The sequence below is a fragment of the Chlamydotis macqueenii genome, chromosome Z, assembly GCF_036417535.1.
Source record: "Chlamydotis macqueenii isolate bChlMac1 chromosome Z, bChlMac1.mat, whole genome shotgun sequence".
NCBI lineage: Eukaryota > Metazoa > Chordata > Aves > Otidiformes > Otididae > Chlamydotis > Chlamydotis macqueenii.
Window position 1 is genome coordinate 38,367,174 of NC_141593.1, and position 16,925 is coordinate 38,384,098.

The 16,925-nt window shown below is 40.1% G+C and overlaps 1 protein-coding gene across 2 annotated transcripts in view; it reads left to right on the forward strand.

The window, feature by feature from the left end:
• Positions 1–16,925, forward strand: part of TRPM3 (transient receptor potential cation channel subfamily M member 3) — a 437,387-nt gene that overhangs the window by 380,240 nt on the left and 40,222 nt on the right. Inside the window, exons 11-18 of one of the 2 annotated variants that reach the window (XM_086771552.1) lie at positions 694–828; positions 3,408–3,458; positions 9,679–9,714; positions 9,859–9,999; positions 11,349–11,378; positions 12,510–12,799; positions 13,662–13,890; positions 16,403–16,570. In XM_086771552.1, coding sequence (XP_086627678.1) covers positions 694–828; positions 3,408–3,458; positions 9,679–9,714; positions 9,859–9,999; positions 11,349–11,378; positions 12,510–12,799; positions 13,662–13,890; positions 16,403–16,570 — 1,080 coding nt within the window. The remainder of the gene's footprint in view (positions 1–693; positions 829–3,407; positions 3,459–9,678; positions 9,715–9,858; positions 10,000–11,348; positions 11,379–12,509; positions 12,800–13,661; positions 13,891–16,402; positions 16,571–16,925) is intronic. The other variant, XM_086771551.1, reaches the window with a different exon arrangement.

Consider the following 16,925-nt stretch of genomic DNA (forward strand, 5'->3'; position numbering starts at 1 on the left):
TGCATCAAAACATAGGAGGGATTTTAATGGTACTAAACTGTCCTTATCATTATTGCTCCATCACCACATCATAGCAAAAATTTGCATAAATGCTGCAAGATGCAATCATTTTGCAAGCTCAAAGCTGGAAGTATGAGATAATTTCTCATCCTTCTAACTCTCCCCAACTGCCAGAGCTAGAAAAGGAGAGGTTTTCTATGAGAAGACCTCTTGCATTTGGCCCTTTAAATAAATGGTAATTGTGAAGCTATTTCTCCTTCCTGGATGTCAAAGGTTCCCTGAGTTTCCACAACATGAACAAAGGAAAAAGCTAGTAGACCGAATTAAAGTGAGTATGTGTGCACATAACAAATATACCCAATATGAATAACATACTTGTCAGGAAAGCAAGAAATAAAGATAATAATAAGATGGTGAATAGTGTGGAGGTGTGGTCACCAGTCTCCTGGGTTCCAGTTCCTTGGTTCTGGGCTTCCTGGAGCATGTTAATCTTAACACTCTTGACACTCATTTTTTAAACACTACCCTGAATCAGAGAAACCAATACAGACTAAAACTGATTATCCCATTTTAAGCTTAGCAGAGCAACTCTCAGAATTTTGTCAAACTTCCTGCTTGTGCCAGGGTGCCTGGACCAGCCAGACACAGTCTGTGATGCCTAGGAATGGCCTGAATTAATCGCTTGCTTTGCAGGTGGGCTCCCTTGAGCAAGCAATGCTGGATGCACTGGTGTTGGACAGAGTGGATTTTGTGAAATTACTCATAGAAAATGGAGTAAGCATGCATCGTTTTCTCACCATCTCCCGCCTAGAGGAGTTGTACAATACGGTAGGGCCAACCTAAGGCAATTTTTCTATCTCTGTTTTCGTTGTTCTAGCTCCCACTTGTATTACAGCAACATGACAATGCACAAGGCAGCCAACACCTGCTGCAGAAATTTTCCATGTTGCAAGTCCACATTGTCTCTTAGTTTTGTCTCTCATGTAATGGAACGTGCTGTGTCTTGTCCACCTGATCTACTGTACAGATTTTGTAAGACACAGATTAAGCTTTGCACAGTACCAGCTGAATTCTCATCATTGCAATTCCAATATGATAGACCTGAGATTTAGGCAGATGGCACTGTCTGGAAGGCAGTAATTGGCAAGTTAGGACCTATAGGATGGTGGTGTATGACTCCTGACTTTATAGGCCCTTATGGTTTCAGAAAAATCTTGCAAATGTTAATCAAACTCAGCCACTAGAAAATAAATAGATGCAAATTTCTTGGGATATTATTCTGAACTTAAAGGTGAAATCTGATGATTTCAGGAGGTCTGTTACAGTGAAGGACTTCCCCATGTCCTCACCAAATGTTCCAAATGTTATTGTTTTGACTTTTAAAAGCCTGTTTGCAAGTTCTGTGTCTTTGTCCTTAAAATGAACATAAACTGCACAGATTCAAATTGCTTCTGAGTTCTCAACTGCAAAATACATTCCAGCATTCACATCATTATTGCCTACTGAGAGAAACTATTAAGTTCAAATTGCTTAAGTAGTATGGAAAAAATCTTGAAGCATTGTCTAATTCTTAGGATTGCTGGTTCTGTCTGTTGGAGAGAGGTTGCGATAAGGTACATAGCCCTTTTCAAAAAGTTTTTTCTGCCAGTGTTTTTCAAAGCCCTACCACACTGGGCTGTTATCCAGAGGTGTTTCATGCTGATGGTGACCAGAAGTCAGATTTTTAAAAATATCAGATATGAAAAGAATTCATTAAATTTGTGCAAAATATAGAGGAACAGGTATCAGTGCCATCTTTGAGACAGATCTCCATCTGATCTTTGATCGGCTTAAACTTTGCCTATCAACTAACATCTGTGTATTAAGAACAGAAAGCCTATGAGCTTTATTGCTACAGATAAGCATTGTAGTTCTTGTACCAAAGCCAGTTTTTACAGGGAGTAAGTTTGAGGAAAGTCTTCAGTTCTACAGCTAACAGAAGGCTTTTTTGAACAAATTTATTTACAAATCATCATAAATTATTTGTGCAGCAGTTCCAAAAGACCCAGGCTGTGAATATATGACCTAATGCATCCGTAATAGCCGTAGCACTAAAAAAATCACAAAGTCAGTTAAAAAATACCAAATTTCAACTTGAGCACTGAGAGTGACCTGGGTAGCTACAAACCAGGGCATCTGACTTCTGCCGTGGCAAATTTGTGAAAATACAATAAAGAATAGAATTAATAGACAAAGGGATCAATTTTATGTCAAGAAAGACTTTACTTGGCTTCTGTAGGAAAATGTTAAGCCTTGGAAGTCTGTTACCATTTCTGAAGTCAACATGCAGGAGAATAAGGATGTTGCACTTGGTCCACGTGTTTTTGCAAAACCTATTTGACAATATTTTAAAATCTCAAAGGTTATTGAAGAAGTTTAGCTGTCATGGCATAGAAGAGAAGGGGCATTTGTGGTTTAGAAAATGCTTGACGGATAGAAAACAGAGTAGGAATACATAGTTGGTTCTCACCACAAAAAGACATTATGACCAGGGTCATCCAAGACCCTGTACTGGGACCACTGCTGTTCAGCCTACTTAGTAGAAAAATAGTAACTACTGAAGGGACAATGTTTGCAGGTGATTTAGCATCACTCAGGGTAGGCAAATCTGAAGCAGCATATGAAAAATCACAGGAAAATCTCATCATGCTCAGTGATGGGGTTACATAAAATTAAGTGTTGACAAGTGCAAAGCAATGCACATATGGAAACACTGACTCTGTGCATACACAGTGGTCTCATCTATCATCAGTTACAGCCAGTGACACTTCCTGTAAAAGTCTCTTAAAATATCAGCAACAGCCAAAAACAGCGGAAAAGAAAATACTTCTCCACATAACATATAACTGAAATTTTGGGAGTCTGCTGCAGAATGTTTCTCATGTCAGGTGGAGTCAAAAGAAGACTGGACAAATTCACAGACTGTGCATGCTGTTAGTGGCTTTCAGACAAGATAGCCTAGATGCAATGTTAGGCTGAGGGGCTCTCTGAGCCACCAGCAGTGGAACTGGAGATCCCGAGTGCAGGAAGGCTGACACTTGAGCAGCTGTTTTTCCTTCCACTTCGTCCCAGTCATATGTTGTGCTGGGCTCCTGCTTTGCCTAACCCAGAAGCCTAATCTGGTATATAGGACCTAAGTTTTCATCCAGTATGGCAATTCTTGTGGTTTTCTTACTGAAGAATTTTGTACAGAAGAGAATTCAGGTGAAATAATGCTCTTGTAATTGATTTTAATTTTTTTTTAATTGATAACACTGTACAATTGAAGTGCTCTCAGTTGCCTGACTTTTAAACTACGAAGCATTTACATTTTGCAGGTCTTTGAACAATGCAAACCTATTTTATTCTTCTTTATTTATCCTTTGCAGAGACATGGACCATCCAACACTCTGTATCATCTAGTCAGGGATGTCAAAAAGGTAAGAGTGCAATAGACGGTAGGTTGGAAATAGTGCTACGATTGCTTTTTGTAGCTAGATACAATCTCTGTTTTGCATGAGCTATCAGTTAGAGCCTTCTCCTTCCCCTGCCATTACAGAATGTCTTGTTTGTATGTATTGAATATGAACTTTTTGCATACAAAGCACAATTAGCAAGTTATTTGGCTTGCTTTCTCTGTGGTTTTAGATGCTTGAGTAATAGTGCTTCTGCTAGCAATTGTAGGCTCTTATATACTGTGTGGTTTTATGCTGTAATCTGTATTTTTCCATACCTGCAACTGTTGTCAAAGCTAATTTCTGTGTTGCTAGTTTACTTCTGAGCCTGTAAATAGCCCTTATCCTTGTGCTGGATCCTAGTTTGTTGGAACAGTTCCTTGTTCTGTGTTGTGTTGTATATTGTAGCCGTCTTCCTCAGCAGAAATATACAAAAACAAGTAGTGCAACTTTCCCATGCCCCCTTATGAAGTTGATTTCAAGCATCTTGAATTATAAAGAGCCATTAGTAGGGGGGACAGAAACACAGAAAGGTATAGTGACTGAAAGGAGATACCAAATACCTTTAGTGATGTGTTCATGATTAAAAGTATTACAGCAGCAGCAATGAAGGAAAATCCCTTATCCTCTAAATAAATGGATCAAGTAAGGAGATTGACTCTGCAACTGACCTCATCAGCTTGCTTCCTAAAGCATGTGCAGATTACAGCCTTGCACATTATGTAGGTCAGACCTCAAGGGCAGCATACTTGAGAAAGGAGATTTATGTACGTGGGGCTAGACAGAAGATTGAAAAAGGAGCGGAGATTTTTTGTAAGAGTACAGGTTTGGGTGGTTTCTTCTGTCACTGACAGCTGAGCAGAACTGAAAGCAACTAGGGGAAGGGAGTGGCAATGCTTCATATATCATCTTTCTGTTAAATAATTCTACAGAATAATCAATAGTTATGTTTAGGGAGGTTCTGGTGGTTTTCTTTGGTTACTGTGTTACATGGTATCATCATTATTCAATTATATATATTAAGCGACTATCAGAAAGTGTGAAATGCCTACAGGAGAAACTGAAGCTGTTCTTACGCACAAATCCCCTTGAATGGAGCAGAGTAAAGCTAGAATGCTTTCAGACTGGCTACTTCTCTTGAAGCCCAAGTTACCAGAACATTTTTTTTACTAAATATGCAGTTATTTATGTGCCTATAAGGATTTGAAACAAGCATCATCTGTCTTCTTACTTTAAAATATATTCCTTTTCAAACTCCTGCTCTTCCCCAGCATCACCTTTCCAAGTCCTCCTTCAAAGGGATAGCAATATGTATATGAAGTAACTGATACCAATATTTTTTCTGAGTCCCTAACAAAAGCTGTATTTTGAAAGGAGCTCTTGAAAAAAGGCATCAAATAGGCGAAGGCAGTGAGTACTCATAGGTATATATTGATAGACATTGGCCTTAAATAAACTTGCACTATGTTTAATGACATTATTAGTTCCATGGTGATTGCCAAATGTCAGGTGATGGTCGCTTTTCCATAAAATCATCTTTCTTTCCTCTGTCTGTATCTAAAGTCTCCGGTAATTCCCACCACATGAAGTCAATGTGTACTCTTATTAGAATATAGTTAAGGGCTTTAAAAAACAATAGGCTGGTGCAGCCCTCTAGCACCTTCATGAGAAAACTGCACATCTGGGACTGTATTTCTCATTTTGTCAGTGATGAGGAACAAACGTGGTTCACTCACAGAAAAGTGACAGCTAGCCATAGCCCTGCCATCTGAGTAGATCCCTTGCCAGTCAACCAAGCTATAAATCAGTCAGCAGATTTGACAACAGTTTAAATGAAAACATCTCCTTGGAAATAACTTCTTAATGGACATCACGATGTGACAGTTAAGAGGCCCAGCATGCATGAAAGCCACCACATTGCTGATGCTAGTTTTTTGAGTTTGTATATATTTTGATGCCAGATACCTAACCTCTCAGATTTAATTACAGTATCGCAAAATATAAAACCAAAAAATGTAGTATGCCACCTTGAGACACTTAAAGGATATGCATACTGTGTGCTTTTTATGCATACATCCCAATTTTAAAGCCTGCACTATTTAAAAGGGTGTATGCTATAAAAAGTTATTTACATCTGCATTATTGTGAATTCTCAGCTACAAAATCAATGCTTACAAATTGTAGAATCATTATTTAATTTACTACTATCATATTACACAGCTGGAGCAGAGTTTTTGTTTGAAATAACAAACTGCTTAATAAAGTAAAGAATTTGGACAACAGAAGTCACATTACCACATCCTGTTTGTGGCAGCACACACGCGCACACACACACAGGCACAAACATATAAGACAATTAATTTTCTCTTTGGATTTCCAAATATTGCTGTGAAGACTGTTAGCCAGGGCAACATATTGTAAAGGCCTGGAGACACACTCCAGAATTTACAGTAATTTACAGTAATCAGAGTGCGCCTAAATTCTGCTTATATTAACAGGACAAGGTGTTTCTTAATGACTCTGCTTTCAAGACAACTGTGCTCATCTCTCTTTTCAGTCTTCTCAATTCCATAACTACTACTGGGACAAATCTGCCTGCATTGTTTGCATCATGGCCTTTTTGACATTTCCTGACAAGGGTACAGAATGTAACATACAGGTTGGCTTCCTTCCCTAGGCCATACGCATCCAGGCTAAGCAGGAAGAAACAATGGCTGTGCTTGAACATCTTGTCTGTAAGTGGAGGTTGCCCTCTACAGGTGTTTTTTTTTAAATACTTCCCTGGCTCAACTAGCTAATGAAGATCGGTGGAAATTAACAGATTATTTTTTTTCTTTAATCCAAATAACCAATATTTCTTAATCCCACTTCTGGGTAATGTAAGTTTTCAAAGTTCTTTATTTTGGACTGCCACTTTATATTTCCAGAGAACTAACAAGCAATATGTGGAATTTTGAAAGTATTATTTTTTCCTCAGCATACAAAATCAGAGGCTTGGTAACTACTGAATATAAAAATGTTCTTGAAGTGAAAAAATACTATAATTTATTACCTACAGTTTAAGTTGAAGTTTCTTCAGGAAAAGAATAATGTGTTAGCACTTAAGAGCTTGTCCCAGCCTTAAAAGGTTAGTTGGATATTAACAGGGGTACTTATCATGCCCCAAAATCAAGCCTTCTCCTCTGTCATTCCTGACCACCTTGGCTGTACTAGAATTAGACTATCCAAATTTTTGCTGTCTTGGAGAGGTTCTGGCCCACTTGCACCACTGTGCTTCATTTACAGGCAGACCCACTGCTGCCAAGCTAGTCCAAGGTGTCTGCTGCTATGGCAAATGCTTTGGTACACGCATAACTCCTCTCGCAAGGATAGTCAAATTGGCTTTACTAGGACTGCTCACTTTGGAGTAGGTTAGCATGGAGCCATATGTATATGTATATCTATAAAATGCGCATTTCTGCTGTAAATTTGTGTTTTCTTCAGCAAAGTGTTTCAATATTATCTGGGAGGTTTAAATGCATCTTCTATTAAAGTTACTCTATGGGATTTTTTTATCTAAATCCCTTTATGAAATTTTAGAAATCTGAAGAACTATATCAAGAAACTCATGCTTTCTAACACATGCAGCACCCTGATGCTTGTTGTGCTTTCTTAATTGCTCAAGTACTTTTTGCTACTTAAGAATATCAAAGCATTTAGTTTTAGTGTTTTACATTAAGACAGCAGGAGTCTGTCGAAGATCTGTGACTTTGTCCTGGAACTACAACTCACATTTCTGCCAGTGCCTTCATCCTTGTTCTAGTAAAACTGTCATTGTCTTAAGCATTTTGGAGAGAGAGGACTATTTTGGGGAAAAGAAAAACAAACAAACAAACCTAGCAGGATTTAATTTTTAAATTTATATTATTTTTCTTTAAACAGTTCAGAATAAAAATGAAGGGGTTCAAATAAACTAAGCTAACATGCATTCCTGCAAACCATAGAGATTCCCCCACCCATCAGATTACCAAGAGTAGGAAGAGTGCAAAAGAATACGCTAAGGGACATTACTGAAACATAGTTGGCAGCTCACCTTTTGCCACTAAATTTGCTTAGTCGTCTATCCCTTTGAATCCCAGTATGGTAAACCAAAGCACTACCTCCCTCTCTTCTTCCTCAGCCTTTCAGTGTGCTGTATGTGCTGCAGTGAGCAGGGAGGGAAATACACATTGCTCTTCCTGGCTGAAGTAGAAGAGGAAAGAGGATCTTTGCATCCATTTCATCTCTTCTGCAGAACCCATTGCCATCTGCCCTCCATTAGTGTTCCTCTGCTCTGAATCTAATAAGCACATCTGCAGAGAAGCCAGGCAGATGTCTGCAGGCATGCAGATAGTTCCAGCAAGACATGGCAGTCACAAAATTGCTCCATCTGAATTACTAACCTTCTTTTGATGACCACATAAAAAGAGCTACAGGCTAACTGAAATCTCTGCTGTATGTCATTATAGTAAATGTGATTATTTTATTACAGTGCACTGAAAAAAAAAAAATGAAGCTAACAATTACAATTTCCTGGTTCTTCTGCAATGTTGACTAGACAAGTTAATTTTTTACAGCTACACTCACAGTTCGCAGAAGGATAATTTACCTCTCTTTCCACCTTGAATTTGTAGTCACATCTCTCACACAATGACATACAGGACAGAGAGAGCTGTATAAATCTGCAGGGTTCTTAATGAGATCTCTAGATCTGGGTGACCTCTTCACAATCTGCTGAATCATGCCTTCTTTTCTGGTAGGGAGCTGCTTGCTGAACCATAAACTGTCATCCAAACAAGTCAGTGGCAGTGATTTAGAGAAGGAGACAAACTTTAATTTGGCAGAATTCCCTTCCCGTTAGACTTTTCTTCCTGTAAAGGGATTTCCCTGTGGAATTCCCAGTGGGGAAAAGAAGAGCAGATGTGCCCATGTTGGGCTTTTGTTCTTCCATTGCCAGAGGCTCCCAAGAGTGCTTTTTGGCACATCTGTGAGACCAGCCCACCCTGAAATTATTCTAGCCTATTAGGTGTCACGTCAGGCTTATGGCTACTGGAGAACAGAAGTGTCCAGTTATCTCAAAGGTGGACTCAGATTCATATGCAGTAAGAAATGATCTGTTATTGACATCTTTCTTCATAGCTTTGGAAGGCGTAACTATTGGAGAACTCAGTCTTAGTGTTGCTGTTTTTCAGCCGTGACGGTGAAGAGAAAGAAGATGTGTGCAAGGGAGTTCACAAAGTGAGGGCAATAAGACATGGACATATTTATCATTCTTTTTCCCTTCAAAATAAAATTTGCAAGCTGAAGACATTGTGCATATGTATTACATTTAACAGAGGATAAGAAAGGAAAAGAAAGGGAAGAGCAAGTAGACATCTTTTCTAGGATCCTGCTAATGGCCCTTGCTACAAGCACAGTTCACCTCTTAGGAGACAATCTTCCTGGCACTGCTGGAAATTAGATAGCAAGATTACTGTGCTTAGAGGGACTTCCAGTAAAATATGTTGGGAATTCAAGGAGGGACCATCTAGGAAAATTGCTAGGTCTGTAGTTTTCTTCTTGAATAAAACCCTGAAAAAATAGCCAGAGATATGTTTTTTATTACAACTTTCATACTTATTTTCATACATATAGATGCTTTCCTCATACTAGGTGTGGAATTTAAGCAAAGATATGTGTTTATTTGTACATAACTCCAAGAACAGATGCTAACAGACTCTCCTTGCCTCTAACAACTAGCAATAATAATAGCTCGTGCATTATGTAAGCCCTCTAGAGAAGATAACACAGTGCTTCCCCCCCGCCCTTCCTTTCCTGGAACAGCGGAAGGAAACACTGCAGGATGGGAAGATCACATGCAGGAGCTGGTTCCATGTGAACAAATTATATCACTTCACTGTATCTTGGCAGTGCAGATGAGGCAGTCCAAAGAGATGCCAGCAGAGATGCAAGATGCCAGGATAAGTGTTGTAGGGGACAGATGGTGCAGAAAAGGTGCTATCTTGCAGGACTAGAGTCCGAGAACTGTGCCTGACCTTTCAAGTGTGCTGATCCTCGTGCTTTTTGTTCTGCAGTCATGTTCCTTGTTTCCCCAGCTGAAGAATATGAGTACTGTGTACTGACGTTATCTTCTGTTACTTCCAACAAGTTCTTCACCTTCTTATTTAACTTATGTCTTCTTTCCAAGCGAGAATATCCAGGTTTCGGTTGGATCTATTTTAAGGTGAATTGATTAACCAGCATAATAATACATTCCTGTTTTTAACTATTTAATTTGTTTTCTTCTAACATCATTATAAAGTATATTTAACAACACCAGTAACAAGCATTTCTTCCTCCCCCACCATCCTTCTCATTTTCATTGCAGGGAAATTTACCTCCTGATTATCGGATAAGTCTGATTGATATTGGTTTGGTGATAGAGTACCTCATGGGAGGAGCCTATCGCTGCAATTACACCCGAAAGCGGTTCAGAACACTGTACCACAATTTATTTGGGCCCAAGAGGGTAAGGAGCAAGTTATTTTCTATCTGTATGACTGCACCTGCAGGCAGAGATTACCATAGCTTCTTAGATGGTTGCAGGCTGGGGGGATCCACATACACACACTATTCAGTCTACAGATTTATTTCTATTATGTACATAGCAGCTATTTCACCACAGTGCACCTCAAGCCAGCCACTGATGCAAACAACATTTTTTATTAATTTAAGTTAAAAAATATTGGGTTCTGCTGCCCTGGTGAGACCAGGACATAAAACAGTCTCCTCTGGCTCTAAAAGTCTGTAATTGTAAGTATAGACAGCTTTTGAAAGACAAATCTTTTGACCTGTACCAATAATAGCATAGGGCCCCTGAGACAGGCTTGAAAAAACTTGTGTTTTGATAGGTGCATTTTCTATCTCATAGAATCACAGAATAGTTTGAGTTGGAAGGGAGCTTTAAAGGTCATCTAGTCCAACCCCTCTGCAAGGAGCAAGGACATCTTCAGCTAGATCAGCTTGCTCAGAGCCCTGTCCCACCTGGCACTGAATGTTTCCAGGGCATCTTCCACCTCTATGAGCAACCTGTTCCAGTGTTCCACCACTCACACTCTTCCTTATGTCTAGTCTGAATCTATGTCCTTCTAGTTGAAAAACCACTACCCCTTGTCTTATTGCAACAGGCCCTGCTAAAAAGTTTCTCCCCACCTTTCTTATAGGCCCCCTTTAAGTAATGAAAGGCTGCAAGTTCTCCTGAGAGCCTTCTCTTCTCCAGGCTGAACAGCCCCAGCTTTCTCAGCCTGTCTTCATAGGAGGGGTGCTCCAGCCATCTTATCATCTTTGGGGCCCTCCTCTGGACTCGCTCCAACAGTTGGGGGGCTCCAACAGTTGGGGGCTCCGACAGTTACTGCTGTTGGAGTAACTGCTGGATGCAGTACTCCAGGTGGAGTCTCATAAGAGCCGAGCAGAGGGGGAGGATCACCTCCCTTGACCTACTGGCCACATTTCTTTTGCTGCAGCCCAGCGTGTGGCTGGCTTTCTGGGCTGCAAATGCACATTACCAGCTTATTGCTAGCTTCTCATCCACCAACACCTCCAAGTCTTTCTCAACAGAGCTACATTCAATCCCTTCATCCCTCAGCTGTATTGATACCAGGGATTGTCCCAACCCATGTGCAGGGCCTTGCACTTGGCCTTGTTGAACTCCATGGGGTTTGCATGGGCCCATATGTTATATATATTGTATTATATATTGTCTATTATATACTCTATATTACATGTTATACATCACATGTTACACACTTATGCATATATATATGTATATCATCACCCTTTTGGGAGAATTAACATTTTTCTAACTTTTTTTTCCTACAGCCAAAAGCCCTGAAACTGCTGGGAATGGAGGTAGGCAACCTGTGATAAATCTTAATGTCTTTTCCTTCTTTGACAAATAAATATATGCTATATCAAGATAATGTTTAAATTCACTGTAATGAAGGAACCAATAGTTGGTTTCAAGTTTTGTATGAGAAATGTGCCGTGCAAATTGTATTTTTTATCCACATAACTTGTTTGTGCAAGGGCCAGATTAAGAAACATTTCTTCATAAAACTCCAGTGGACAAACAAGAGAAAAGAAGGCTCTGCGCCCTCTAGGCATCATTTTTCTTTTCATGAAGATTAAACAAAATGTTTCAGTCTGTCAGACCAAGCAGAATTTCAGTCAGATAACTATATAACTTTAAAACATGTCCAGAGAAATGAAGCAGTTGAAGAGAATGATGCAGAATTCTTTACATGAGCCAAATTTCTACCAGATTTTTTTGTCACTTTTGGGTACCCAGATGCTTCAAAGAGATAGTAGTGTTTTGTTGTTTTATTGTTTTATACAACTTTCATTCTGCTGTCCACAGACACAGTGCAGAATAGGCCAGCTCAGCTGATAAGAGCAGTAGGCTAAAATGGGAAAGAAACTAAAGGCAAGAGAAACAACAGAGCTGGAGATAGAGGGATAAACATGGGATACAAAGGCAGAATTGGAGTGAAGAAAGGAGATTTCGGCTCTTGCGAGAAGATAAAGGGAGAAAACACAAGAATAAGCAGGGAAGGAGTCTTCAGCAGACCAGAACAGCCCCGGGATATGTACTTTCTGGAGGTGGAAAAAGGCGGATGCATTACAACAGATGTTATATTTGGAGTGAAGTCTTAGCTTTATTTTATTAGTGGCTTTTCCAAAACTATTTTGGATGTTGTGTGGCTATGCTCTGTGTTCTTAGGGAGAAAGAACAGTTCAGAGTGATAGTCCAAAGCTCTTTTTCCCTGTGTTTAGGTATGTGGTTACTGACTTCTTAATTACAGTGCGGGGACCAATACTTTTTTCATAATTTTCCTGTGTTAAGTATTTTGTCCAAAAAAAAAGCTGAAGGGCTGGCCTGCAGGGAATGTGTTTGGCATCTCAGGTACTGAATCCAGTGCATTGTGTGAATTCATTCTGTTCCTTCACTGGTGAAAAAAAAAATCTCTACAATTCTCACAGGATGATGTTCCTTTGCGGCGAGGAAGGAAAACAACAAAAAAAAGAGAAGAAGAAGTTGATATTGATTTGGATGACCCTGAGATTAATCATTTCCCATTCCCATTCCATGAGCTGATGGTGTGGGCTGTGCTGATGAAGCGCCAGAAGATGGCCCTTTTCTTTTGGCAGCATGGGGAAGAGGCTATGGCTAAAGCACTGGTGGCCTGTAAACTCTGCAAAGCCATGGCCCATGAAGCATCAGAAAATGACATGGTGGATGACATTTCCCAAGAGTTGAACCATAATTCCAGGTGAATTTTCTTTCATGTACATTTCCTGGGTTAATTAAATAAAAAAGAAGAAGAAGAAGAAGAAGAAGCAAGAGAGGCTGCTGAATCTGTGAACCTGCTTGAAATTTGCTTATCTGTAGCTTGCTTTCATTTCTAACTTGTAGGAAAAAAATGCACTCCCTTTAGAGGAAGTGTAAATGGCTTTTAAACAATCTGTCTGCCAGAGAAGCAGAGTTGCGAGCAGTAAAACTTCTGAAATGAGAATGTGTCAAGAAGGCAATGGAATATCTATATTGTCTACATGTTCTTCCTGAGGTCTCAAGAGTCAGGCTGCAATCTTTCTCTCTGCTTTTGAGAGACATTCTTTTCATCCCAAGCAGAACAATTGTTTAAATCCTTACAAACATAATATTCAGGCAGAAGTGTTAACCAAGAGCTCATGCTTAGGTGAGCAAGCCAAGATACTAGATTCCATAATAATCTTTCCTGATGTTAAAAGTTTGAGACATAGAATTTTTTAAAAAGTATTGGACACTCCTTTTTCTAGGAGACTTGACCATGAAGCCATGGGCAAACAGCACAGAAGCAATCCTCTAAGCTGCAGATAACCAGAAATTTCAACTAGAAAATGTCAGGGAGGTGGGCAGGCAGGTGGGCGCAGACAGCTGGTAGGTGTGGGTGCTCATCACAGCTAAGTCGAGGCACTTATTTATATGCCTACCATTCACGTTTGAAAATGTGGGTTTCCATGTGTACAGCCAACATCACGATCTGCACGGTGGAAGGTGATGCGCCCCTTGCAGAGCCTGTTGGTTGCAGAGGGGTGTTTTCTACAGCAGGCTGCTTGGGCTAATGGGAATGAACAAATGTCCCTCTGTTGTAGGGACTTTGGCCAGTTGGCGGTGGAGCTGTTGGACCAGTCATACAAGCAGGATGAGCAACTGGCAATGAAACTGCTGACCTACGAGCTGAAGAACTGGAGCAACGCCACATGCCTGCAGCTCGCAGTGGCAGCCAAGCACAGGGACTTCATTGCTCACACTTGCAGCCAAATGCTGCTCACAGATATGTGGATGGGCCGTCTCCGGATGCGTAAAAATTCTGGCCTAAAGGTCAGCACTGTTTTAAAGTAAAATTAACAGTCAGAGGAGTTCTAGTAGATGGTGACAGGGCTCACAGCAAATCAGTAATAAATAATTAACCACATCTCAGGTGAGATTTGTAGTGACATTAAGCAGGGTATACTCTTCCTGTGTTCAGTTTTTCAGCAGGGAGCTTATCACAAACCCAAGTTCAAAGCATGTTACTTAGTTTTTTCATCATCTTGTTCAGACCCTCCTCCAGCATCAGAAAGAGTTGTCAGAATAATAATTGAGCAGGAGGTTAGTATGTCACCCTGCCTGGATACCTGAGGAGTTTTCCAAGGTTTTTAAGATAAATTAAAAAAAAAAAAAAAAAAGGATGTGTAAGTGAATTAACCGCTCGTGAAAGGTGCTGATCTGACAACTTTCCTCAGAACAGGCCAAAGCAAGCAGCACAAATATTCTTGCAATCCCCTGCCAGTCTTCCTGATGACTGACCTGAAGGGACTACCTTAGAGCATCTAGAAGATAATTCAATTTTCAGTTCTGTTTAAGCTTTACTTCCACAGCTAGCAAAACTGCTAATAGAGCAAGGTGAATTCTGGGAGGTGAATTTGTGTCCATGGGCTGGCATCTCTCACCTTCACCAAAGTTCTCACCAGTCAGTACATAACCAGGAATTGCCTCTTCCTTGCAGGTAACTGAGAAATATGAAGGGGTTCTCTCTCCTGTATTAATTGTGACAGTGATGAATGCGAATAAGAGGCGTTCTCATCATCCTTCTGCAGGAGCCGTGCATAAATATTGTTCTGCTTACAGATAGAAAGCTTTCACACATTTGGAGACACCTTTACTACCTATTTTTCTGACTCAACTCACAGGCTCATTGCCTTTCAGAGGGACTGTTGCCTTGTTCACTGCTTGCGTTTGCAGATATTCAACCTGGGTAGATGAGGATCAGTGCAGCAACTCATTTCCCACTGCATGCTTTCTTCTTTGCAGCATACATCTCTTAAACTATAAAACAGACCTTTCTTTCACAATTAGTAACTGAAGGTAACAGACTCTGTTTCCTTTCAGCTTCTTGTAACATCAGGGCTTCACAAGGATCCTTTACGTAGTTTCTAGTCTGTGTTTTATTTCACTGAAGCTCATTAGCAGGGTCTGTTTTAAGCTAAAGCAGCCTACAAGCTACATGAGCAAGAGGCAGCATGGCAAAGAAATAAATTTGAAAGCATGAGTCATGGATTATTTCCGATGAACAATTTTCTCCTGTCGAAACTGGCAAATGGCAAGAAGGCTGAATGTAATTATTTAGATTCTTATTAAGGATATATAGAACCAATGGAAGGGGGAGAGGCAATTGTTAATCCTGCCTTTTCATAAAAATAGTCTCTCTGAGAAGCCAGGTCTGACCATAACCCCCTCTCCCTGGACACATCCTTTTGCAACACGCAGAGTGCAGGAGCAGTGCAGGCAACCTGCTGCTCAGCTCTTCCGAGAATGGGTAGTGTTCATGTATGCTAACTGCTGCTAACTGTGGTACTTTGGATGGTTTCAACAACACACATGCTGTCTGTTGATATGATGAGCACAAGCAATCACCCTCCCTCACCTGTCAACAAACTAACTATCTGGTTTCACTGTCATTTAGGGAGAGATTTGTAACAAAATGATTTTCCATGAAATTACAGAAAAACCAGGAAAAGCTATCATGCTTGTGAATCCAGGCAGACCACTTCTTTTTGTATTATTATGGTATCTCTTCAGTTATACTACTGATTTAACCCCAAGCATCGTTCATTGCCTATATCCATACAATGTAGTATGGATACTCCCACATCATAAGAGAGGGAAGGCAGAAAAGAAAGAGCTGGCATTAACGTGAGCATTACACACGTTAATGCCAGGTTACTGAACGTGAGCATTACACACATAAGCATTACACACGTGTGCTGCCAGGTTACTGAAGCAAAATCTAAGGGGACCATATAGCTAAGCACATCAGTATTTGCTGTTGCTGGCTTTGCCTTATCTCCTCAGATCCACACATGCTTACACCTTGACTACATGTATGCATTAAGTATGGACACAGAGAGCTATTAATCCTCTCTGTAGAAATTAATACTGCTTGTGTGTCATTTCCACTGATGTTGTCTATTATGTAAAATGCAGAAAATTGCAGGTCTAAGGTCTGAACACCCCTGTGGTGCCACCTGCCATTGACCTTTTGTAATATTTTGTAAATGTATTCTAGTATGTAACCATACGTGTCTGATGAGCAAGCAGATGAAATATTCAAGAAAGCCAATTAGCCATAGCAATCACAGCAATGCTAATAGAAGTTACAAGCTTTATTTAACTATGGAGCTCTGAAAACGTTATCCCAAGTGACAAATACTCTATGTTGTAGAAACTCACATGCACCCATATCTTTCTTTTCCTAAATATCCTGAGGGAGTTTTCCATTTGATACTGAGTAACCATCATGATTGTGACCTATTTACTGTGGTGATTATTGTTATCATTATTATTGCTTTAGGTAATTCTAGGAATTCTACTTCCTCCTTCAATCCTCAGCTTGGAGTTCAAGAACAAAGATGATATGCCTTACATGTCCCAGGCCAATGAGATTCATCTTCAAGAGAAGGAGCCAGAGGAACCAGAGAAGCCAGTGAAAGAAAAAGAGGAGGAGGACATGGAACTCACTGTAGGTGCCAACAATAAATCACCAGCCTCAGCGCTGTCAATTTTTTATTCTCACCTCTGAGGGCATTGCAGGCTGTCTGATGGCTAAATTTAGCAGATGATAGGATACTACTCTTAATACTCCCCTCTTCTCGGTGGGACTCAAACCAGGCAAGTTAGCATCATTGTGTCTTGATGTCGCAGCAGTGCATGGTGATGCTGAAGCATCATGTTTTGATGTAATATCCTCATATTTTGATTCAATTTGATGCCACATTGTCTGAAATAAATTAAGGAGATTTCAGAATTGAAAGCACTTGGCCGTGATAGATGAGTGGGCCTCTCTGGTAGAAAAGAAGCTCACTAAGTCTTCCTTT